This window comes from Cavia porcellus, unplaced genomic scaffold (genome assembly GCF_034190915.1).
Source record: "Cavia porcellus strain 051 isolate PalLab524CR breed Dunkin Hartley unplaced genomic scaffold, mCavPor4.1 scaffold_12, whole genome shotgun sequence".
Lineage (NCBI taxonomy): Eukaryota > Metazoa > Chordata > Mammalia > Rodentia > Caviidae > Cavia > Cavia porcellus.
The window spans coordinates 28,009,467-28,034,697 of record NW_026947495.1 but is presented as its reverse complement, the minus strand read 5'-3'; the positions used below and the strand labels follow the sequence as shown (position 1 = coordinate 28,034,697).

The 25,231-nt window shown below is 35.0% G+C and overlaps 1 protein-coding gene and 1 pseudogene across 1 annotated transcript in view; one reads left to right on the top strand and one right to left on the bottom strand.

The window, feature by feature from the left end:
- Thsd7b (thrombospondin type 1 domain containing 7B) overlaps positions 1-25,231 on the bottom strand; it is an 823,364-nt gene that overhangs the window by 185,297 nt on the left and 612,836 nt on the right. Inside the window, exon 15 of the mRNA XM_063259013.1 lies at positions 15,097-15,275. Within this exon, the coding sequence (XP_063115083.1) occupies positions 15,097-15,275 (179 nt within the window). The remainder of the gene's footprint in view (positions 1-15,096; positions 15,276-25,231) is intronic.
- LOC134478376 (liprin-beta-1-like) lies at positions 3,359-4,684 on the top strand (annotated as a pseudogene).

Below are 25,231 nucleotides of genomic sequence, written 5' to 3'. Positions count from 1 at the left end.
CAAAACTTTTCTGTTTGAAAGTTGTTTTTCCTCAAGCATCTGTTATAGCAACAGAAAGATAATGCATCTATCATTTCACACTTTGGTTTACCTCAATGTGTAACACTACTTTATGCCTACTTCCAATATCCCTAATTATATGGCATGTAATAGCTATTGAACAATGCAAAGGAAATACATTTTTTGCCATATCATAAAACTACAAACCCTGAACCACCGGATAGCTTATATTTAATGTTTCCATATATTGAAAGATACATGCACAGTCAGGTATGTTCCCTCCTTGTCTGTGGATAAGACACTGGATGCCACAGGTTTAGTAAAATAAACTGTCTCCCCAAAGAGCTTTCTTGTTTGTGGTAAAGATCACTCAGTGTTGACGGGTCAAAGAGAGTCAACGTGAGAGGGAATCTTTTAAGATGAAGTCAGAGTGCACCTTATTTGTTTACCTGTGAAAATAATGCTCACAATATTTCTCACTTCACTATGTTCATTTTGAAGGAAGTATTCAAAGAAGGAGAGAAAAGTGTACTGAAAGTCTGGGCCCCTGTCTAAGTTCCAGTTACCCTACTTACAAGAGAATGGGGTTTCATTAAATAGCAATTCTCAGCCTGGCCTGCACATTAGAATCCCCTGAGGATTTTTAAAAATACAGACAGTTGGATCCCATCACCAGAAATTCAAATTTAATTGGCATGGTGGGTGGGGCAGGGATGTCAATCTCAAGTAAATCCCTTCTGCAGCCATGACTGAGAACTAGCAAATTAGATATATTTAGGTTTTCCTCATAACTTGATCTTTTTATTATTCTAGTTTGAATATGTCCTACAACAGCTCAGTGATGTTCAGTGAGAACTCTTTCTTTCACAGAAAAGGAAACGCCATGGGAAGATATCACATACCAATCTATCTTTCTCTGCCTCCTGCTTATACCCAGTTCTAAAATCCAGAACTACACTTTTTAGCAATAACTAAAAAACAAATAAAAACAAAAAACTTCACTATACAGCATAGGTCCCAATGTATTTTTATTTTAATCCAAATATAAAGTACTCAAGTTATCCATGTAGCCAACTATTGGTCTATATCAAACTGTATTTTCATTGGAAAAGATATACACTTCTGACATGTCATAGATAACACAGACAATACACTCCTCTAAGAGAGAATACCCATTTAATAATGTTAATATAGGGATACCACATGTAGTAATTTTTCACTGTGCTTTGGGCAAACTCTCACTATCAGTATCTATATTTCTGTGCTTCTGAGCTTTTTCCAAGATGGGCAGACTGGTTATGCTGAGCTCAGTGTATGTGGATTTAACATAGCCTCAAACAGGGAAGCTTGACATTTCTTTATGAATATCTCAGTTGCCTGGCCCTTTAGATGAGATTAAATTTGAGGCATGTGTTTTTCAGTGACCTTGAAAGTCTTAAGCCTGTAGCGGCCTACAGTACCTGGCTTAATAACATACCTCTTCTGGGCTTTCTTCCTTCTCTGTAAACACTCCTGATTCACTCCCCTACTAGAGTTACTTACACATGAGAAATAAAATTTTTATTTTTGAATACTGTCTCTGACTGTTTCTGGGAAAACTGACCTAAGATAACATTGTTCCCAGCTTTGAAAGCACTCATGGATAACTGTCAGTATTCTGCTTGTGGATATGCTGGAAATACAACCAAAATGTAGCACAAGAAAGAAGATGAAAGGGAGATAAGAAAAAAGACAGAGGATAAAAGACATAGGAGACAGGAAAGAGGAGAAAGAGACAGAAAATGATAGGAAGAGCCAAAGCAGAGAGGCAAGAGATTGAGGTAGAGAGCATGAATTATATGAGACAGATAGTCAAATAGGACACATTAAAAAACATTCGAGCAGAGATTTTAAAATATAAAAGGACTCATGTAAAGGTCAAATGTCTCTTTAAATGAATAAGATAAAAAATTTTAGACCAACTATAACTTGAACACAATCGTATTCCTCTCTCCAAAAACACAGAAAATCAAGAGCAGTTTCACTCTGTGTGGTATGGCTGCCACTCAGATTTATGCTACATGGACCTTCCTTATTCTTTAATAGACATTAGAGGGTCAGTTCAAATGACACATCTCCTCTAACATTGCTTCCCAAATCAATGTAACTGTATTCCTAAGGATGACAACTGTTGCTTATTGGGGTGTAAGAAGGACTTAATTCAACTTTGTGCAGTTTGAGAACATTCCTTGGAAGTTTTATAACTAGTACCATATTTGCTTTTACCATTGGTGATATGCACAATGTACTTTACTTATCATATAAGGGGAAAAATTTCTCTTGAGAAGGCAAAGAAACAATTCCACTCTCTCTTGAATGATCCATAGTTAAATGATGAGGGAGCTCATTTTTCTGCAAGTAAAAAGAGTTTAATGAGTGTTCCCAGAGAAAAAGTAAAAAATAAATCTAAGTAACTAATTTTATTAGGAAATTTTTGTGAATTGTAAACTAAATTGAAAGTTAATTTCTGTAAAAACTTACTATATTTTATATAATCAACTGACCTGAAGATGTGAGACTGACATTTTATGAGAAAGCCTGGATAAGCACTGATGGGCAGAGAGGGACAGCAGTGAGTCCTTCCTTCAGACTCCAGCAGCTCCCTACACTGAGTACCTTGCTGCAGGAGCACACCTGTGAGCTCAGAGACAGGGACCTGGGAGTTATAGTAGGATCACATAATGTTTTACATACTGTACTGTGTGGTTTGCACTTCCTGTCAATGATAAGAAGAAATGTGAAGGATTTTAAAACTTGATTGGATTTGTAATGAAGAAAGTTCATGCTGCTGTGTCACGCACAGAGTAAAGAGGCAAGAAGATTAATAAGAAAAAGGAAGGATACTCTGTAGAGGTAGGCAGAGTCTAATATGAAGGTAGCACTCTTGCTGTTTTGTTTGGCAAAGATGTAAGACTTAGAAGGAAGCAGCAGTCAGTGATATGCTGTAGAGATGGAAAATTTGTTTCTCACAAATCTTTTCATGGTGTGAGATAGATCATATTTCATTATAAAATTTATACTATCTGTGTTTAGGAAAAAACTGTGGTAGTTCAAAATTGAAATAGGATGTCGGCCTTTGCTGTCTTCTGTCTCCTTGAGATGTTGCCTCAGTGCCATGCCACTCTGCCTTGGTGCCAGCTGATCATGCACTGAAATCTACATAAACTCAACTGGATCAGTTTGCTGAGAAATATAAGGCTTGAATAGTTGAAAACAACAGCATTAAACTTACTAACAGTTTGTGAACAACAGATCTCGGTTGGAATTTGCCCTTGACAACTAGATCTAGGTTGTGAATTTGCCGTTCTACTAGAAAATAATGAATGATGCAAGTGACATGTTGGCTGCAATATTGGGACAGATGGATGGAATAATAGCAGGTTCTAATGCCCTGGAAAATCCCAATGGGATTTTTTAACAGTCAGTCTTCCACTTCTCCATTCAAAGGAAACTTGCAAGCTCTACAATTTGTAGAAGAACTGTGTATATTATCAGAGATGATGGAAACAGATGAGGAGGAAGGCTTGAGATGCTAGATCTCAGATTCAATGGCAAAGACACTTTGGCTTCTGAGTCAAACAACCAAAGGACACCTATCTTGCAAAGGAGATGTGTATCAAGAAAGACTGGCACACTTGGAAAATACTAGAGTCTTTCATTTTTCAGGTAAGCGTGTTAAAAGACCAGGTGGAGGCTCAAAGGGAAAAGATTCAAGGTTTGGAGTTCTATCTTAAAGAGCACAGAGAAAAGTTGAATACCACAGAAGAATGCTGCCGCAGAAGCTCCCAGAAGGACATCCTTAGAAATCTACGATTTGGATCTGATGGCAGATATATCTAACTTGAAGTTAAAATTGATAACAATAGAGAATGACAGATTAGATAATGATGATAGGATCAGACACAGGGAGGATCTAATAGAAGAGATCAGTGACTTGAGATTGAGAGGAGGTGAAATGGACAATGAGAGACTTCAGTATGAAAAAGAGCCTAAATCAACCAAAGGTGAATTGGCATCTTTAAAAGAACAAGAGAAGAAGAGAAGGAACCTGAAGTAAAAATGGTGCAAGAAAAAATGGTTTGCAACATGAAAGGAGAAGGGTTTGAAATTCTTGCTAAAGGTGAAAATTATACAAAGAAGCTCAAAGAGAAAAATATAGATGTACAAAAATGAAAAATACTGTAGAGTCTTTGATGGCAGCAAATGAAAAAAAGGACCAGAAAATAGAAGATCGCTAACAGTGCCTGAACAAGTACAAGAAAATGCAAGACATAAAGGTATCCCAAAGTCAAGGATGGCAAATATGAAGACCTGCTCAATTCCAGTTCCATCTCCACTTTGTTGGATACACAAGGATTTAGTGATCTGGAGAAAAGTCCACTGTCTTCTTCAGTGATGAAGTCTCCCAACCATTACAATTCAACACAAGTATTCCAGAAAAGCTTTACACAGGCATCTTGCACGTTTCAGTCCCTTCATGATTGTCAGCATCCATAGACATGGGCTAAAAAATCAAAGTTGCCTCCTAAGTCAGAGACATCATTTGAAGAGAATTGTTGGTACTTCTGTTGAAATCCAGCCTAGTGATAATATTCTAAAATTCAGCACCCTGGGAAACCTGAAGAAAGAAACATCAGATGGGTAAAAGGAGCCTATTTAGAAACTTTCAGGGGATAAAACACCAGGAAAAAAAAAAACAATATGTTTAGTAGCCTCCTTCCCAAAGCTCCAGTACACAAAGTCTCTGTGGATGACAATGCTTTTAGCACTGAAAAACTGAGATCTTTTGGGGCTTTTTAATCAAAAATAACAAGAGGACATGCTTAAAGATTTTGCTGCCATTCCCCCAGTGCCAGCAACAGATTAAAACTCAAATGTTTAACTGTGGAACCTGGACCTTTAGTCTTCTTTCCATTTTATTTCTCAAATACAGTACATACATTAGGCAAGGGATGGGATAGTGTTTGTAGTTATAACTTTTATTACTACAGAAATAAAAATAGAAATTGTGAATTTTTCCTGTTTAAAAGTTGCTACAAAAATCAAACACTAGTAAACACGGTACAATTGTTTTTTCTCTATTTAATGTAAAAATCTGTGGTATATTTTAACTAAAGTACTGCATAATGAATATTTTACCACAACGTTTCCATCCACATCTCTGGGATAGCAGGCTTCGGAATGACTGTGTCATATCTGCATTCACTGCAGCCATCTAAGCAGGACATTCTGTGTTTTCAAGACTAATAAGGGATTTTGTTACACATTCATTGTGCCCACTGAATGCCAGACACACCTCCACTTGGTTCTTTTATATACTTTATATATATACATATATATATATATATGTATATATACATATATATATATTTCTAAATATACACACACATACACAAATAATACATAGAAATAAAAGTTTTGCGACATAAGGAAGATGATGAAAAGGTCACAATAAAAACAAAAACGTCCAGAAGCTGGACGGATTGATAAGTAGCAAGATAAAGAGCCTCTCTGAGAGAAACAGCTCAGATGCTAGAACTTAACACTATGGAAAAGATCAGATGAAAAGGGAGAGATTCTCATGACCCAGGAAAAACTAAGGAAAAAGAAAAAACATGGATGGAAGGCTGGAGCCAGACACGCTGTCACTGGACTTGGTCCACACTGTGCTAGGCACACTAGAGTCAGACAACCACCAGGGTTTCTGGATTAGCGACAGAGAGACCTCAATGAATGGGGCAGACAGTGTAATGAAGGAGAAAAGCAGACAATCAATGGCAGAAAAATAGCATAGCAGGGATGAGGCAAAGAAGGTTGGCTATAATCACTAACATAGATGGCCTTGATACACTAACAAAAAGAAATACAGAGTAGATCAGAAGATAGGATCCATCGAGATGCCCAGTTAGGAAATATAATCAACCTGAAAGAGGGTTTATGGACTGAAAGTCAAAGGTGAGAAAATAATGCTCTAAGTGACAGGGAACCAGAGAAAAATAGGGTCAGCTCATCTAGCAGCTTTAGATAGGTTGGAAAGATGTGACATTTTAGTGCAGTGGAGAATTCTCAGCTAGAAGGAAGGAAAACTTTGAAGCTTTTGTAGGTAAAGGAATACAACTTAATATCAAGCTCAAGGGTAAAAAGATTCAGAACCACTTAGGTAAATAGTGGGTTGCACTCTAATCTAAAAACTAAAGGAGTTAGTGGTACCCAAAATGTACAAGGCACTCTGTGAAAGTGAAACGGGAGGAACTGTCTAAAGAAGGAAGGCAGAGGATGTTGCTAATAGTGCATCAGTATTTAAATCAACATTATTCTCATTCCTCTGTTTAGTTTGATTATATTCTGTTCCAGTCTGTCTACTTGTACTAGATTTGAAGGTACATACAGCTACTCGAAAAATAGCAGGATATACTATGGTAACCATCCTTAATTTCCTATTAACGTAATCTGAAGCCCTGAATTACTTACACTGTCTTATTATGACTGATGTTATTTGAATCTGGTTTGTTAGCCTGCAGTTTTGTTTTGACTGATTTTATTTGAATCTGTTATATTTGAGAGTAGGCCAACTACTCTGAAGATGACAAGATTCATTAGGATACCCACTCTTGTTTGACTATTACCTGCTTTTGAAGTCCTATAATGTCTCCAATGTTTCATTTTTATTAATATTGTTATGTACTGCTATGTTAAATTATACTATGCCTGATGATATAGATAATTCTATTGAAGATAACAAGAGATAACATAGTAATCATTGCAGATAACCTTGTACTGTGTTTTTAATCTTGTGCTATGTCCATCCTTTTATTTAGAATGACCCCATTTTCTTTTCTTTCTAATTTGGTTTTATTCTTTTCAAAAAAATCCCCCTGTCCCCAATTTCTAAATTTCCATACACCAATAAGCTCCCAAAGAAACCAAAATATTTATTTCTTCACAGCTGAAGTTTATACATTGGTCATTGAAATTAAGTTAATATATATGAAATATCCCTTTTTGATGACACCACAAAATTCTTGAACAGGTTAAATATTTTGTTCTTAACTTTGAATCCACTGAACTTGAAAGCAACACTTTGAGAGTCATCAATATACTGTTTATTTGAATTCATTAATAAATATTCATATATCCCAAAATATTATAAAATGAATTTATAATGAAAAAGCAAAACAAAACCTTTGCATTATTGTTTCTTATTTTGTTAAAAAAATTTATTTTAAAGAGAATAAAGCCAACCAAATCAAACCAGTAAAAGTGATAAAGGACCTCAAAACAATAGGAAATCAACAATGGATACCATAATGCATCTTGTTGTCTTCAAAATAGCTGTAGATACCTTCAGATATAGTAAAAATCAAACAAAACATAACAGAATAGAACTAATAAAAACAAAACAATGAATGCAATACGGGACTTCAAAACAAGATAACTGTAAATCCAAAATGGCTACCATAATATATGTTGTTATTTTTGAAATAGCTGCCCATGTGATCAGATATCAAAAAACAAACAAAACTAAATAGAATAAAACCCAACCCAACAAAGCAATGAAAGTGATACAGGACTTTCAGACAAGATAACAGGGATTTAACAATGGCTCCCACCTTCAGAAGGAAATCCCCAAAAGATGACACACTGTGTACCATTTTCCTCTGAATAGATGATCAGACCACTGGCCCTAGACCTGCAAAGTCAGTGAATCCTCAAACACCACTTTCCCTCTTTGCCAAATACATCATTACATCATAATACTCACAGTCTTTCTACACCTGCTTACATTTCTCAGGCTGTCAATGGGACAGAACTCAAAATGTTGAGGCTGCAAGATTAGTTTTATAATGCTATTTTTTAGACAAGATGTTATAAACATCAAAATACTCTTTATAAAGAACATAGAAAACCAATGAAAAACTGGCAATGTCATATGAGCAAAAATAAACTGATAATTGAAAAAATATAATATCAATCACCACTGACTTTGAATATATACATAGGTGTATATCTTATACCTGCAGATTTTACCCTTATGTATTGATGAACAATGGATAAATCATAGTTTATGTAACAAAGTAATGGTATGCTACATATGATAAATGAAGCAGTGAAAATGAACAGAACATTGTTATATGTCAAAACATGGATGAACATTATAAAAATCATGTTAAGTAGAAAAAGAAAGACACAGAGTGCCAAAGCAGAATTCCACATATATTTTAGATGACAAAAATAGAGTGTTAAAAATCTGAGTACTAATCACAGTTATGCAAGAAAATAGACATGAGATGAAGGATACAGTTGAGATGTTGATATATTATTTCTTCACTTGACTATAGAATCAGTAGCAGAGTTTACTTTGTGAAAATGTATAGAGTTGTATGTGGGGAACCACAGAAATGACTGTATTTGACTTCCCTTGAAAAGAAGAGCAATTATCTCCATTTTGGATAAACTTGGCCCTATCTGCATGTATTGTTATATACAGAGCTTTCTAGGCTATTTCTTTGTGCCTTCAGTTGGCTTTAATGGGCTGGCTGAGGAGCTGATGTGTAATCTCCGAAGCAAAGCAACAAGCCACTCTTACTCTGGCCAGTGACTCCCCAAATACGTGGTTGAGCCTGGTGGGATGAAAGGCCATGCTCCAGACTGTTGGCTGGCACTCAGCCATGAGAAAGAAGCTGTGACTTTCCAGGGCAAAAAGGACTATACATTTGAACTGAAACACCAACCTAAGTTATCAAATATGCCTCAGTGTTATGCAGATACCCCTCTGCATTTTAGAGGTGATATTAGACATCCTTCCCAGCCCAGCTCACAGTAGTCATGGCAGTCGCATATATCCCTCCACTCTCACTATCACTCATCCCCAAGCCACGTTCATTATGGAGAATTCATAATACCCAGATTGGGCTCTGGGTACTGGCCTTCATTCCAGTAAACCACCATTTTGGGTGGACTTAGGACTCCTTGGCTCCCCAAAACTGTATATATGTCTCAGCATCTTTCTTCTCTCCATGTATTGCACTGGAAGTAGTTGATTGGAATTAACTCACTAGAATTCCAATAACTTCTCCTTTGGATTACAGTTGCAAAGCTTCCTGGACCATGATGAGGACTGGAGAGCTCTCTGTAGTTAGGCTCTGAATTCATAAGAGTTGTGTGAAAATTCATAGATGTGCTGCGTAATAAAACACTTATATCATTAGGAGCAAAGAATTACAAAATTGTGTGAAGGTAATTATAACAATATAAAGTTATATTTCTATTTGCCATTAGAAAAAATGCAAAAAATAATACGTTTAGTAATAAAATAAAACAGACTTCCCATATAGGAAATAGTGGCAATGGTTTTTGTTACACACCTCAACTGTTATTACAACTGAAATGTATGACTACAAAGGTTCCAGTAACTGTATAAATTAATTTGAAAAAGTAGCATGATATAAGTGAAAGTAAAGTGAATTGAAAACAAATTATGTTAGAAACCAAGGAAAAACAATCATATCTAACACTTATCACATAATTATTATGTACCAAACAATAAGAAAATTCACTTTCTTAAGCTTATGATGTGTATGTTATGAGGTAGTTGAAAATTATACTCATTTGACAGATTATGATATTAAGACTCAGAAGAGATCAGTCTGACCTCAGACCAGATTAAGTTTACATGCATGCACATCAGTGGACATCACAGGACAAATTATTACACACCTCCAAGGATCCTCACAAGGTTGTTCTGAATGAAAAACTAAAAAGTAAGTAACTAATTGTTTAAATTATAAAATCCAGGCTAAGTCAACTTTCAAGACTTTTTTTTTTTAGAGCTGAATTAGTCAAAAATGATGATTTCAGAGGTCAAATGTCTCAACTGTGGCAGTATTCATGAACTTGCATAATTGGAAGAACCAGCACAAATAACCATTTTTTTCCACAAATGAAGACTTTTGGACTTTCCATCTACTTTAATGCATCCTGATATCCCACTTATGTGTCCAGGAAATTTTTTTTTTTTTTTTATCAGTACCAGGGATGGAACTCAGGACTGCCTGATTGCAAGGCAGGCGCTTATGCCTCTGAGCTAAATCCCCAGCCTTCAAGGAAACTATTTTTATAACAACTTCCCCTCTATCCCATTTTCTTGCTGTGCTTAGGATAATAACCTTATGATTCTGGCTTTCAGAAGATTTAGGCTTGTCAGATTATTTTTATCTTGACTCTTAAGTCATGCAGAAAAAACAAATCATAATTCTTTTTTTTTTTTTTTTTTCTGCAAGGACCTATTGTAGGATCAAGGTAATGTGTTTTCTGTTAATTTAATTTTGGGATGAAGCTTGAAAAAATAAAGCTAATTTATAGAAATGGAGGATAAACATAACTTAAAATCTTACTCTCAAACAGGAATTGAGCAAATATTTTCATGTTTGTAAGGAAATTTTTGCATTCCCATGGGTTTGGGTTTAATGTTTACGCATATTTAATGAAACAAATTTGTACTTGTGGTTACATTCATATTTTTAAAGGCTTAAAAGAGAGACAGCAATGCCAACCTATTGTAGAATATTTTAGAGGTACAGACTGAACATTTTGAATACTAACAAAATGTTAGTTTGGACACATGAAAGCAGTCAATATCGAACATGTAAAACAGCAAAAGGCAAAACAAAGAAAACCGTAGATATAAACAAGTGCTCCATGAAAGTTCCAAAAGATTTTAATGTCTGAGGTATATTTCACTGGAACACTCAAGAGTAGTGTATGTGTAAAGGCAAATGTTAGGGGAGGAACACTCTTGGAACAAAAGAAAACTTTTGTTTTTGTTTGGAGGTGGCAACAGGAAACAGCAAAAAAATTCAGTTAGTGGGATGGCATAACTTGGAACACAGAGCTGGGCCGGGAAACAGGTGTAGAGGTTATTAATGGAAGGACACTGGGTGGCATGGGCTATGTCAGGCTGCCTCCGTGGTGTGGTATGTACCTTGGGCCAGTGCTGGGATAACTACAATGTTGAGGAGAGGGGAAATGGTTTAGGAGTGTTTGCTTCTGTTATACCAACTCAACCATAAGGACTGAATTACTCTACAGCCCCTCATTTTATGCCACCCAAGATTTCACACTTACAGCAAGTTTTTGTCAAAGGCACAAACACCAGTTGCTTCTACCTATCCAAGAAGAGCGCACCTGAATGTGCTTAATCATGAGTCACTTTGGGCTGCTTTCCATATTAATTCTCAGAAAGAAGGTTTTCTGTTGCAATTACAGTGTGTTGCTCTTGCCAAAGTACTAAGGCCAAAGTGAACAGTTCTCTGCCAGGAATGATTTGGTTTGGTCAGGTTCTGTGGGAAGTGGGCTGGTCCAAAAGAAGCAACAGGCCAAAATTGGTTAAATGAAATTAAACCTTAAGTGTAGCCATATTTTTCTGTGTAAACAAATATCCAAACAGAATGATAGCTATGCTACTTCTGCAAACTAACATGCTGCTAATAGGTAATCTTAATAGTTAATGAAACAGTTTCCAAATGAGCATAAGCAAACTCCCTATAGAAACCTTGTCTCAGTCAGAAAAGAAGAAATGTTCATTTATCCTGTTTTGAAAAAACAAAAGCCATTATACTCATTTCCAAATTTAGACTACCTCTCTATGGGGAGAACACAATCTTTTAAAATAGCAATTGTTTCCGGAGAACACATTATTTAATTTATAACCTCTGAATCAATTGCTAACAACAACAAAAACCTTTAAAAATTAAAGGTCATGAACTGGGGAATGCTAGCACATGCCTCTAATCCCAGCACTCAGGAAGCCGAGACAGGAGGATTACTGTGAGTTTGAGGCCAGCGTGGGTTACATAAAAATACACAGTCTTAAAAAAAATTGATAGTGAATGTTCACACAAGATTTTTATTCAGACTGAATTTAATGTCTTATAATTTATAAACCAAATACAGTGTAGTTTTCTAAAACTCCTTGGCTTAATTATGTAAAGAACTAGTAAAAGGAACTGTAAATTCAATGGGGTTTTAATTTCTTCATATTTAATCCTCCAATGTCAGCATTTCAAAAGAAAAATATGGCAAAAATACACAGTACAAATGTTCTTAAACCCACTCACCACTTTATAGACTGTAAAATGAAAATATAGTATGTGTTTTGTATACACAACAAAGTCATATGTAGCAGCAAACTGATATGATAATCCAATAAACTATGTTGAAGATGTTTATGCCTAGGTGAGAGCTCTGGATGAGCTGCATACTCCAGTTAGCATCTCAAATATATTTAGTAGAAAGCTACTCAAGAATGCCTGTCGCTTAAGCACATCTACAGAAAGAGCTATTGACTTGATACATTCTTCTTATTTAAAGGAAGGCTTTTATGAGAGAATATAAATATTGATTTCACTAAAAATTTCAGAATAGTTTATGAACTTGTGTATATAATATCAACCTCATATATTCATTGGATTAGATTGCAATAGGAAGTTAAATATTGAAGATTATTCAGGAAAATCTCTAATGGCTCTTTTCGTACAGTAAGATTTTGCAGATAGTTACCTCTTTCTTCTAGAAGAGCTCAAGCTTTTGCGAAAGGAAGTGGCAAATCAAAGAATAAAGACCCAAGTTTTAATATATTTCATGATTCCTATGAAACTAAACATTCACTCAGCCACTGAAGAGATTACTTTTCAAATCAGGCATCCAATGAATATTAAGTTGACAACCCACTAGTACCCTAGGAGAGAGAAAGAGTGACAGAATAAAAGAAAGCTTGCACTCTCTAGAGAGCTCATATTCTGCAGAAAATCCAAGGAGAAGGAATAAGTATATGCTGGAGTACTAACATTCACATAGAAACAAACACACACATGAAGCTCAGTATTATTTACCTTAAACCCACATACTAATAGTGCATGCTCTTCTCACTGCTATAATTTGGTTATTTTTCAAAAGCTTTGTCTTATGGGTGGTTTAAAATGAAACTAAATTGCAACCTAAGCACCAGCTTGAAAGAAGATGAATAACCTGGAGGAAGTAGTAAAACTGAATTCCACCAAAGAGCCTCTGTGGGAATAGCTACACCACATCTGTAGTTTAAAAAAGCAGGGGTCCCTTCTAGAAAAGAATCATCATAAGTAACAGAAGTTTGGGAGTGAATTATTTCCAAAATAATGAAAATCTGAGACAAGACACTATGCAGTTCAGGCTGGACTTGGGCTCACTTTGTAGCCCAGGCTGGTCTCAAGCTTGCAAGGATCTGCCTGCCTCAGCCTCCCAAATGCTGGAATTACCGAAGTTGTCTGTTGGCTGGAATTACACCTGGCTGACAACCCAATTTATTGTCAGGTAAATAAAAACATAAATGAGGTCAAACAAATTTCTATGTACAGTATAACACACACGCACGCACATACATACACACACACACAAACACACACACAAAGAAGAGTACATAAATAAGGACAAATACAGGATAAGCATGCTTGTCTTAGAAAAAGAATTGAGCCTGGGAGAATTTCCTTTATACATAGGATTTCTTACAGCAATAGTGTCTTTTGCCCTTCACAGACATGTGAGACAGAGCATATACTAGCACATTATTTATTGCCCCATTCAACCAATTTATATGAAGATAGGAATCATGTTTGACAGAGCAAAAAGAATCCTCATATATTGTTCATGAGAGTGTAAATTATAACAACATTATGGAAAAATTTTTCAAAGTACCTCCAAAAACTGAAAATAGAATTATCAAATAATCCAGCAATTCCACTGGCTCTGAGTATTTCCCTCCTGTATTCATTAATCATATCTCTTCCTCCCCTTCATTAAACTCCTGGACTTATGAGGTTTCTTTAATTTGCTTTATTTTGATTCCATGGTCCTATGCTTTATTTTCCCCAAAAGACTTACATCTTTGAGTGAAGACACTGTGATTATTTTAAGCTGGCATACTAACTAGTACCCTAGGAGAGAGAACGAGCTGACAGAATAGAAGAAAGATGTTTATGCCTAGGTGAAATCTTTAGATCTTAAATAATTCACACTATAATGATTCTTCATTTCAATGAATTAGGTATCATTTACAATAACTTAGAGGAAAATTGTCTTAAATTGACTCTTAGTCTTAACCTGACACATGGTATTTAAAGGCAACCAACACTACACATATGATTCAAATTAAAAATACAGGCATGGTATTTTTCATCTACTAACAATCTAATCAAAATCAAGATAATTAAAAGGACAGAAATTAATTTCACTGAATTAGTGATAGAATCCAGTCAGCTCTTCTGTTAAAATTTTCCCAGTAACAGAGGGTATGCATACCCATTCTTATAAGAATGAATATTTACCCAACCTGATCTTGTGTTCCACCTATTCAATTGATTTAAAAACCTGAATGTCAGTCCTGATGTAATGAATATGAAACTATGTAATAAGTATAAAATTTGAGTTCTTTGTAGTAATTCTTGATTTAGACTCTGTTATATATAGATAAAGAAAATTGAAATATTCTAATCAGCTTTTCTTAAAATGGCAATTTTATTAGACATTTATATGGACAGATATCAATTAGAGATTCTTTTATGAGAATAAGCATGACTTTTAGGGAAACAGAAAACATTATAAAAGACTTGGAGAATTGTGGAAGAACAGGTGATACTGAGATTGAAAAATAAGATAAAGGAAAAACAGAACACCATTTTTGGAATTGGTTAAGTATATTTTCAAGAAGTAATACCATTTTTCCTCAATGTATGTACATATAACATTATATGTATATCTTATTTTAATATCAAATTAATCTTCATGATCATTTAAAAATCAATTGCATTTCATTTTGTAAATTCCTAAAGATCCCAAGTTGGTCTTGGCATTATCTGCAGTAGGAAAAGCACCTACAACTAATTCTATTATTTTGATGTCTGCCTTCCTAATCTTTCTTTCACAACACTGTAAAACTACCAGAAATAAACGAGTTACTTCAATTTTCACAGAAAACAACACTGGGGATAGTTTTTAGGTTTTGATATGTTGTTTCATACACTTTACCTGATTCTTGAGATCCAGTTTGGGACATGGTCGACCTCCATTGTAAGGTTTTTCCTTCAGCCATTTGGATCGAATTCTCACTCCAATCCCACAAGACGAACTGCAAGATCCCCAGCTAGACCAGTCACTTAACTTGCAATCAAAAGGGCAAGGGACAACACACTGCTCCTGAATATAACCTGAGAGGAAAAAATTAAGAAAAGAAAAAGTCTGATCAAATGTACTAATCAGATTAACTTTTTATTTCCATTATCATAGCTCACATTTTGAACAATTACTGCCACAATGGTTCCAATCATTTTCTTCACAGAAAAACAGACCAAAACTTTAAGAGACAGATAAATATGATTACATTTGCATTCAAATTTATACAATTCTCTTTAATTCATTTGAGTCACAAAGTAATTATGAGATAGAAGAAACAAGAAAACTTTCCGTCAGTTCTGGTTTCTGATACAAAGGAATGAAGCAGGTAGGGTTACAGATAGTACCATCTTCCCTTACAGGGCATGTTACGTCCATTCTACAGTTCTTGCAACTCATCACCTTGACATGGAGAATAGCAGGGTCAATGTTCTTATGTCTATGATTTTCAAGCCCTTTTCTAATATATATGCTGATTCTCACTTACAGATAGTGTGGTTTGGTTATATGAAAAGGTGAAGAACAGACCACAAACTAGGAAAATCAGGACATTACTGCAAAAAGAATATGGAGGAATAGTAAAAAGTTCTATCATGGGATACTGCATTGGAATCAAGAAATATGAGTTGAAGGACAGTTTCTGTAATTCTAACTTTATTCCTGTCTTCAGCCCACTTCTTTCAATAGTGTTCTTCTCAATCATTTCATTGTTTTAACTTTCACTACTAACCACCAACAAATATGCCTGCCCCATGATGATCTTTCTACAGAATTTTGCACTTCCTACTGAGCCATTCTAATTAGATGCCTAATTACATCACCTTTATCATGTCTAAAACTGATCTCATCTATTTCCTCCTCAAATATTCTAGTTTTCTTGTATTCTTCATCTGAATTAACTGCAACATCATCTGAATCCTGTATTGTTAAGTGTGGGCAGGAACTGTGATCAGATGACATTCCTATAATTAGTTTATGCTATGTGGCAAAGACGAAGGGAATTTAGAGATATAATTAGTGTGCAAAGAAATTGATCAATAAGAGTTAATCAAAAGGAAAATTATCTTGGGTGTGCCTGACTTAATTAAGTGTAATGCCTTGAAAGCAGAACTATTTTCCAATGATTATTTTACTGACCGTAAAGAAGTTAACAGCCACGCTTTGACAACCAAAAAAGGCATGTTATTTTGAGCTTTCTTTCATTATTTTACATATTGATTATACATGTAATAAATTCTTATGCACAAAGTCACAAGTCTATTCCTGAATCAGCAGTTTTTTTGGCAGTTCCCCATTCAAGATTTCACCATTGCTGGCCCAGAATAAGGTAAAATTTTCTCTACTCTGCATGCTTTTCTCCTAATTATTCTCTTTTAGTATGTATCAACCATTCTGAGGAAAAATCTACTTTTCAAAATAGATGAAAACTCGTATGACTCCTCTCTTTAATTCTTTGACTATTCTCCACTGACTTGAAAACAAAACACCAACCCACCATGCAAAAACAAAGAAAATCAAACAAAAAACAAACTTTTATGACAGGTGCAGCCTCAGCAATGCTTTTCAACCTTGGCTGTAAAATATAACTTTATTTCCAAGACAGAAAAAAGGACATTCAACCAGAAGCTCAAAGGATAGCACCTAGATACTGGCACTAAAACTCCCCAAGTGATTCTGGTGTACTTTCATTGCTGAGAAGCTTCTCTTTCTTTTCCTTCTTGCATTTTGAATTTTACCTATACAGAGTACTCCATTTTTTCCAATCATAGGTACATCTTTGTTCATGGAAATTAAGTTGTCTCCCTAACCATTCTTGCTCTATAAGTTTTGCATATATAAATGACTACCTTATTTCAGTGTCTTTCCTTAAGGTCATATTGGCAAAACCTGAGACCTTGAACAATCCAACCACCTGTTAAACTGTCTCTATTTGTGCTTAAAGCAGGACCCTGAAGCTGAGAAGAAGACAATGCTAAAGTGTTACATGGGTAACACTTTAATATCCTGTCTTTATCTTCAACTAAGTTCTCCTACTATACCTTGTCATTCTTTGAATTTTCTTTTCACTCATTCTGTGGAAATCTCATTAAAATATTCTCAACCTTTAAATTCCAGAGACTTACCTATTTCATTCCAGAAAAAAAAATGGAATAGAATGCTTTCAGTTTCCTCTGACTATGACTGTTTCAATATATGCATCCCTAGCTGTACTTCTTTCTTCATATTAAAATGGAGGGGCATCTGTTCCCTGATATATGACACATTCTTTGTCTATGGTCCATGCTTCCATGTCTCTGGAACTTTCCTCAGTTTCCTTGGTTGCTTCTTTCCCTCCTCCTTCCCCATCCCCTCTCCCTCTGTTTTAAGTTTACATTTCCATTTACTTAGGTTAGCTTTAAAATGATTTTAAATTCTAAAAATGAAACTGTGCTGAAATAGTGAAAGCACAAAACTAGATATAAAACAGAGACATATTTTAAAAATGCTGACAAAGCTAAGATCTGGTAGAATCATGTGAGTAAAAATGATGAACATGTCTTCATTTCACTCTATTTGAAGATTTGGTGTTGTAATTTATACAGCTTTACAGTATTAGAATTTATTATTCTATTTATTTAATGAAAATTAACTGCACTACAAAGTTCCACATCTTTTTTTTCTAAGTTATATTTGTTTTAGAGAGATGAGGAAATAATTGGAAGTGGTGTTTTAGCAAGCCAATTTGAGATGTTAGATCAATACCATTGTTTCTAAGAAAGCAACTAACAGTGTTAAACATTTATTTAAAATCTCAATTCATTAGCATGTAAAATATAGACAAACACAATCAGGCTGGCAGTTGGACTTGGTAAGTTTATATTCTAGCTATAAAATGCTACTTATGATAGCAGCTGTATGCTCTCCAGGATGCTTCACAGTCTAGGTCTCCGTGAAGTCAAAGAGTAAAGCACTGAAGACTCCCTATACTATTGTCACTTTTTAAAAATTTTTATATATTTTAGGTGTGGAAAAGTCAGTGTATAAGCAAGAAGTATTATTGTATTTCATTCATTCATTCAGTGGTGCTGGGATTGAATGTAGTGTATGTGCACTATAGACAAGTGCTCTACTCACTGAGCCACAACTGCAGCCCTGGAAGTTCATTTTATAGACCTGACATAAGTAGAAAGGGAACTCAAATCCTGGAGATTATCAGCTAACTGTCCAGTAGAAAAAAATCAAACTGTATGTGGTGGCCCATGTCTGTAATTCAAGCACTTAAGAAGCTGTGGCATGAGAATTGCTATGAGTTCAAGGCCAAGCACGGGTTACACAGTGAGATCAAAGGAACCTTGTACTACATGGTGAGACACAAACTGGGAAAAAAAAAAAAGAAAAGAAAAGAGGAAAACAGACACAATAAATTATTATAGTCCTAGAATGTTCTTTTTAGTTCTGGAGTGATGAAACACAGAATTAATTTGTCCTTGAAGTAATTCATATTTTAGAAGAAAATAGTTATTAAAGAAAAAAATTCTCGTATATAATCAAGTACTTAAATCACATGACTCAAATCATATACAGAAGTTCTATAACATTTGAGATCACATGAATGGATTCTAGCTTCAATCTTCTAAGAAACTTTTATGAAAATATTTATTATGGCATATACAAGTTTTACACTTGATCTTAGCCAAAAGGCTGAAAAGCAATTACAGGTTTTAACTAATTTGCAGGGTCGGTCTCACTTGCTATAACTAAATGCCTCAGTGTCAATTTAATGTAACAACCTAAACAACTGATCTTTTAAATTGAATCATCTAGGCAATTTACTCAAGAAAGTAGCTCAAGTTGTTTATACAGATAGACTTAAAACATTAACTCTCTGTACCAATTTCCTGCAGACAAAGATTATCTTTGCCTAGAAGACATTGAGAATATCAGGGACAAATGGAACATTAAACACAGAATAATCACAATGTTAGGTCTACTTGAAGTAATGAGAGAAACCACTTTGTATCTAGTGGTTTAGCTCATTACTGCAAGTAGGTGCTGTTAAAATTAAAGCAACTGAATGGTTAACCACATCATAAACTTGGCATTTATAGCAGGGCAAAGATTCACAGATTCCTGACAATATTAATGATCAGTGTCTAGAACTGAGATTTGTAGGGCCTATATGAAGTCCTTTCATTACATCATCTTGCCTTGAGAGAGTTTTACTTAAAACTCTACCAACTACAGTACTCTGCACTCAGAGCTTAAGTAGAAATCATCAGGGTATTCCTCAAATATTTCAATATATTCCTCAAATATTATTCAATATTTGAGGGTGAACACATACTAACTGAAATGTGAGCAGAAGTAAAGTATATCACTTCCAGGTGGAAAGTTTAAGAGCTGGACCATAATTTGCTATGGTTTTTCTTTATTCCACCTGGATCATCAATATACTAAATAATAGCTGCCCTTTCCACCAGGGTTTAGAGTGAAGAGGACGTGGAGCAGAGTCTCTAGCCAACACAAGATGGACATGGACCATGAGTGACCCTTGATGTCTAGCCATAGAAATTTTGAAGTTGTCTGTTTCATTTTTACCTACAAAATCTCCTCACCCATCCTGGTGGATTGGTATGTCATAGAAAGTTTATCTTTAGAAATAAAGAGCGTTATGGAATAAATATTTAGAATATTTTAAAAATCTATCTAGTGCCCTGGGAAAATAAAATAATGCAAATCAGCAGTTAACAAAATCGGAATATCAGCACTGTCAAATAAAAATGTGTCTTTGTAAAAGTTAAACCTAATATATATATATATATATATATATATATATATATATATACACACATATATTGCAGGGACATTTATAATTTATTATTTAACAAGCACTGACAATATGGATAATAAATCAAGGTCTAACCTTGTGTGATCTGAGATAAAATATTAAATCTCAATAGTGGAATTTCCCCACCACTAAAATAAAAATATAACAATACTTCTCCTTTGTAATTCTCCATAATGCTTCAAGGTCAAATGATATAATAAGTAGAAAATTGTGTAAAAATTAACATACAATATAAATGACCTACTAATATCTTACTAATACCAAAAGCTATATAGAAAAGTAGAAGTATTCTTTTCTTATTATGTTTTTGGAGCTAGAGATTGATAGAGAATATAATTCTGTAAAGACACTTTAGCAGAGAAATTATAGGGTAATAATTTTCAAATTTGGAAGTCATTTCTCATTCCACATCATTTCCATGTAAATTAAAGGCTAGCATAACACTGACAAAATGAGTGATTCTGTATTGTGTCAGTAAATCAGCTGTTGTTTGAGTCTGTCTCTATCTTTCCAAGTCTCCTGCCACCAGTCAAGCCCAGAATCATTTTCTCTCTCATTATCTCTCACTTAGATTATTATCCTAACCTCTTAACTGGACTCCAGATCTTAAATGTCTTCTTTCTAATCCATCTCTTGTCTGGTCAGCTGCCATATTAATATCCCTAAAGCAAAACTCTAAGTAAATCATGGCATCCCTAAAAATAAATAACCTTTACAGCATGGCAGAATTTGATTAATGGGTGGACATAAAGAAATCAAGGGGCAAGAATAGAATAGAAAAAATAGGGGAGAGAATACATGGTAAATGAAGACTAAAATTAACCCAAAATGCTCCTCAAGACAACAGAGAAGCCTTCTGCACAAGAATTTGAGTTTAAGGACAAGTATAAATTTGGTTAAGACACTGCGAGGTCATACTAGAAGGTCATATTAGGATGGCTTTGAAAATTGATTAAGAATGCTAATACTAGTTTGGGTGCTGCTATGGGTAGGGTCTAAAAAGTTCCTCAAAAGATTCATCACTATGATAGCTTGGCTGCTAGGTAGTGGATTTTTGGAAAGTTACTGGTTGATGATGGCTCTAATTTCATCAAGCAGACTAATCCTTCGATGTTCTTGTCCTAAATGGGTTTATTAGTACTTAGCTGATCAAATCTTGTCACTGGGACCATGGCTCTGAAGGGCATATTCGGTCATTGGCCCCTTTCTCTCTCTGGCTCATTTTCTTTCCCTCTCTCAACCCTGGCTGTTCCCTGCCACACCTTTTCTTCATGATGTTCACCATTTCCCAAAGTAATAGAGCCAGCAGCACACAACAATGGATACAGGAGCATCCAGCAATGGATGGAAATTACTAAAAACATGAACACAAATAAGTATTCCCTCCTTTAAGCAGGTTTTTGTTGGTAGTTTCCTCACTAGCACTGGAAATTGAGTCCAGGGCCTTCTCACTGAGTTCCAAATCTAGCCCATTTATTTTTTATTGATTTATTTTTTTTAGTTTAAGATAGGCCTATAGTAAGTGGTTAAGTTGTCCAACCTATGTTCAAACTTGTAATTCTCTTCCCTCGACCTCCTAGAGTGCTGAGACCAAACTCCTGCATCACATGTGTAGCTTCCTTTAAACTGTTTATGTCAGCTATTTAGTCACAGAATCTGAATGGTAACATAGGTGTGCTATTAGATGGAAGAAGAAATAGCATTAGCTCAGAGCAACTAGTTGAAAGATAACTGGAAAATTTAAAAGTGAAGTGATAAAAGACCATTATAAGTAATGAAGTAGACACACATGCTGTTAGAGAACAATATAATGAAAGATGATAGAATGTCCTTATATAATTAACTAGCTGTAACACATAAACATGACTAATGTGCTATCCATAGAAGGAGATTATCGTCAAAATGACCAGTGATTCTGTCAGTTAAACAATAGCTTCATTTCCCAATGCTAAAACAGATCTAACATAACTAATATCAACAAACAGACACAGTTTGTGAGCAGATAGATGCCTCTATATATCTCACAAGACCCAGAAATATATAAGCTTAGAAGACAACAATTATTTCTGTTCTTTTTGCTTTATCTCCTAGGTCCCAAATCATGAATTTATTTATCTACTTGCTTACTTGTTTGTTTATATATTAATTTTGATGCCCAGAATTCACAATTAAGTGATTCAACATGGAAAAAAAAAAAACAAAAAAACAAAAAACCTTTACTTCTCTTGAAAATGTGAATACTCTCAAAACATCTGGAATTTTTACCATAGAAACCATCATCTGGAACTGATGATGGGCCTCTTAAAACAAAATAAGACTATGTGCCTTATAGTCCTCTACAGCCCCTAAACTTATGACACTTGTTTTGACTAAAAAAAGCAGAGCAGTTTTCATAAGTTCCATAGAAAAGCAAACACAAGAGAGGCTGCTGTTTTGATGGGGAAGACACAGAGACCCCGTTTCATGGCTCACCACAATGCTTACATGAAGGGATTCATGAAAAAAGTCAGCTAAGAAACCCCTGCCTAGACTGAGATCCCTAAGACTCTATGCCCCAATCCTAGGTGTGTGAGCTCTGATGATCACGTAATGGAGTTCTTTTTCAAAGTCAAGCTTACAAATTCAAGTTCAGGTGCAATGATGTGGAAGTAAAAAATTATTTAGTGTAAGTTCCTGAAGCATTAGTTTCTTTTAGCATCAGCTGCCATCAGATCTTACATACTATTTCTTCAACTTTGAAATTCCTAAAGGCGGCAATGAGACATCATGAATACTCAAAGTTGCATGAGCATGTAGGGCAAGGTGGGTGGAAACATTCTTTACCCTGAGCCGACCTCCTCTAAAAACTCTGTAACATAGAACAAATTTCATCACGTATAAGGTGTGCACCCAAAAAACTTAAGAGATGAGAGTCTGTTTATTGTTTCATTTGCTTAACTGTTAAGTCATGCAGACCTTGATTTGTATTCATGAAAAATGAAACAAGTTGCTATACATTCTGAATTATGAACTATATAATGGAGAAAATTTATTTCTGAAAGTTTGCTTTTGCAAAAGAACTGAATCTTTCATTGAACTAAAGCAGAAATCAATGTACTGGAATGAGTTCACAGTACATTAACTTCTTGTAAGTTACTGTAAAAAGCTTTGAACTTTTGCCATGGTGTAAAATTAAATATGACTCCTAGTGTCAACTTATACAACATATTGGTAATGGTGAATTTGTTTCACTTACTGATAAATTTGTCTCCTAATGGATTGTGCTTTGCCTAATTTAGAGATGCACATTTAGTCTTCAACTGAAAGTGGATATCCTATATATACTTCTATTTAGTGATATTTAAAAGAACACTTACTGAAACCAAAAAAAGATAAATACATGTATTTATTTAAAATTGATTTAATTTTATCCTCTAAGGAAATTTAAATAGCCAGCAACCTTCTTACTTCATTAATGTAAGTTTCAAAGGAGTATCGATAATCCAGATTGACACAGTCTTTTCAATCAGGAAAAAGTAAGAGCAACTAGTAATATTCCTCTGAAGAAAAAATAAAAAAGGACAGAAAAGAAGAGCATATTAGTTTTGTAGGGCTGTCATAACAAATGAACAGAAACTTGGTAGCATCAAACAAAAAGATTTGGCCTCTCAGTTTGTGACAATGTATGCTAATGTCTGCCTTTCATGTCTTCAACATGTTTGTCTCTCTCTTAAACCTCTCTCTAGTTTCTTAAATGGACACAAGTCTGTGAATTTAGAACACACCCGTCTGTGAATTTAGAACCTACCTGTTAAAGACAGTTAAGTTTAGCTGTCAATTTAACTAGATTAAGAGGCTGCTTGAGAGGTGATTGGAACAGCTGGAACGGTGTGGTCTAATTGGAGAGGTCACTGGGAGGATGCCTTTGGAGGGAAGCTCTCTCTGGCATGCTGTTCTTCTGCTTTGCTTCCCACCCAGCACAAAATGAGTGATTTTGTTTCATCATGTATTACTGCCATGATGTTTCTGCCTTGGAGCCTGCTGATTATGCACTAAAATATCTGACATCACAAGCAAAAATGAACCTTTCCGCCTTAAAGCTATGTGTGTCTGTGCATGGTGTATATTTGGCCCAGCAAACAAATAGTTTAGCATACACTTAAACCTAAGATGACCTCACCTCAACTTCCTTAATTATGTCTACAAAGATCCTATTTATAAATTAAGTCATGAGCACAGATATTGGGTTTTACAATTTAAACATACGTTGTTTACTTGGGGAGTACTTTAGCCTATTAGACAACAGAAAGTTCACCAAAAGGAAGACAATGTGAACACAAGGATGGGAATCCAGGCTTTGATCTCACTCTGGCCTAGTTTTATATCCGCCTTTAACCAGAGCTGCTTAAATCTATAAATTTCAAATTTCTTAAGTCTAATAGGGATTAGTAAATATAGTGCAAGTCAAAACCATTTTCTGCTTGCTTTTTTTAAATACAGTTTTGTTGGGCAGAGCTACCAACACTTGCTTAAGCGCTGCCTATGGATACTTTTACACTATAACAGAAGAGGTGGCCAGTTATGATAGATAGCAACCTGACAAATTGAAATCTTTCCAGTCTCTACATTTATAGACAATAAGTTCAACCTCTTACCTATAGATGGGGATACTAACAGTGCTAAACCATTTTGACCACACTCAGTAAAAGATAACTGGCTATTATTAATGGACAGGCATAGGATAAGAAGTTGGTTTAGAAACTAGAATGGACAAAATCAAACAGGTAAATTTTTATTATTGTCATTTATTTATGCCTGTCATAAACCTCTCCAAACTTTAATTTTCTTTTCTATAAACTGGAGATAATTATTACACCTTGTTCAAGGAACTTCTCTGTAGATAAGAGGAGCTAAAATAAGAAGCTAGGAATTGATACTAGGAGTTTTCTCCAAAAAAATAATAATATCATCTAAAGTGTATTAGATGGAAGAGGAACAAGGATAAAGGAAGGTTTCAACTCAAAATGTCCCAGCATTTTCCAGTAAAAGATCCAGCCTTGTAATTCTTCCCCAAAACACCCTGATTTTCCCCATAAATCAAAACCACAGTGGCAAACACAGAAGGGTAGAGTTCATCTGTGAATTTTTGTGTACATGCTGATCCAGCAGATAGAGGAGGTAATA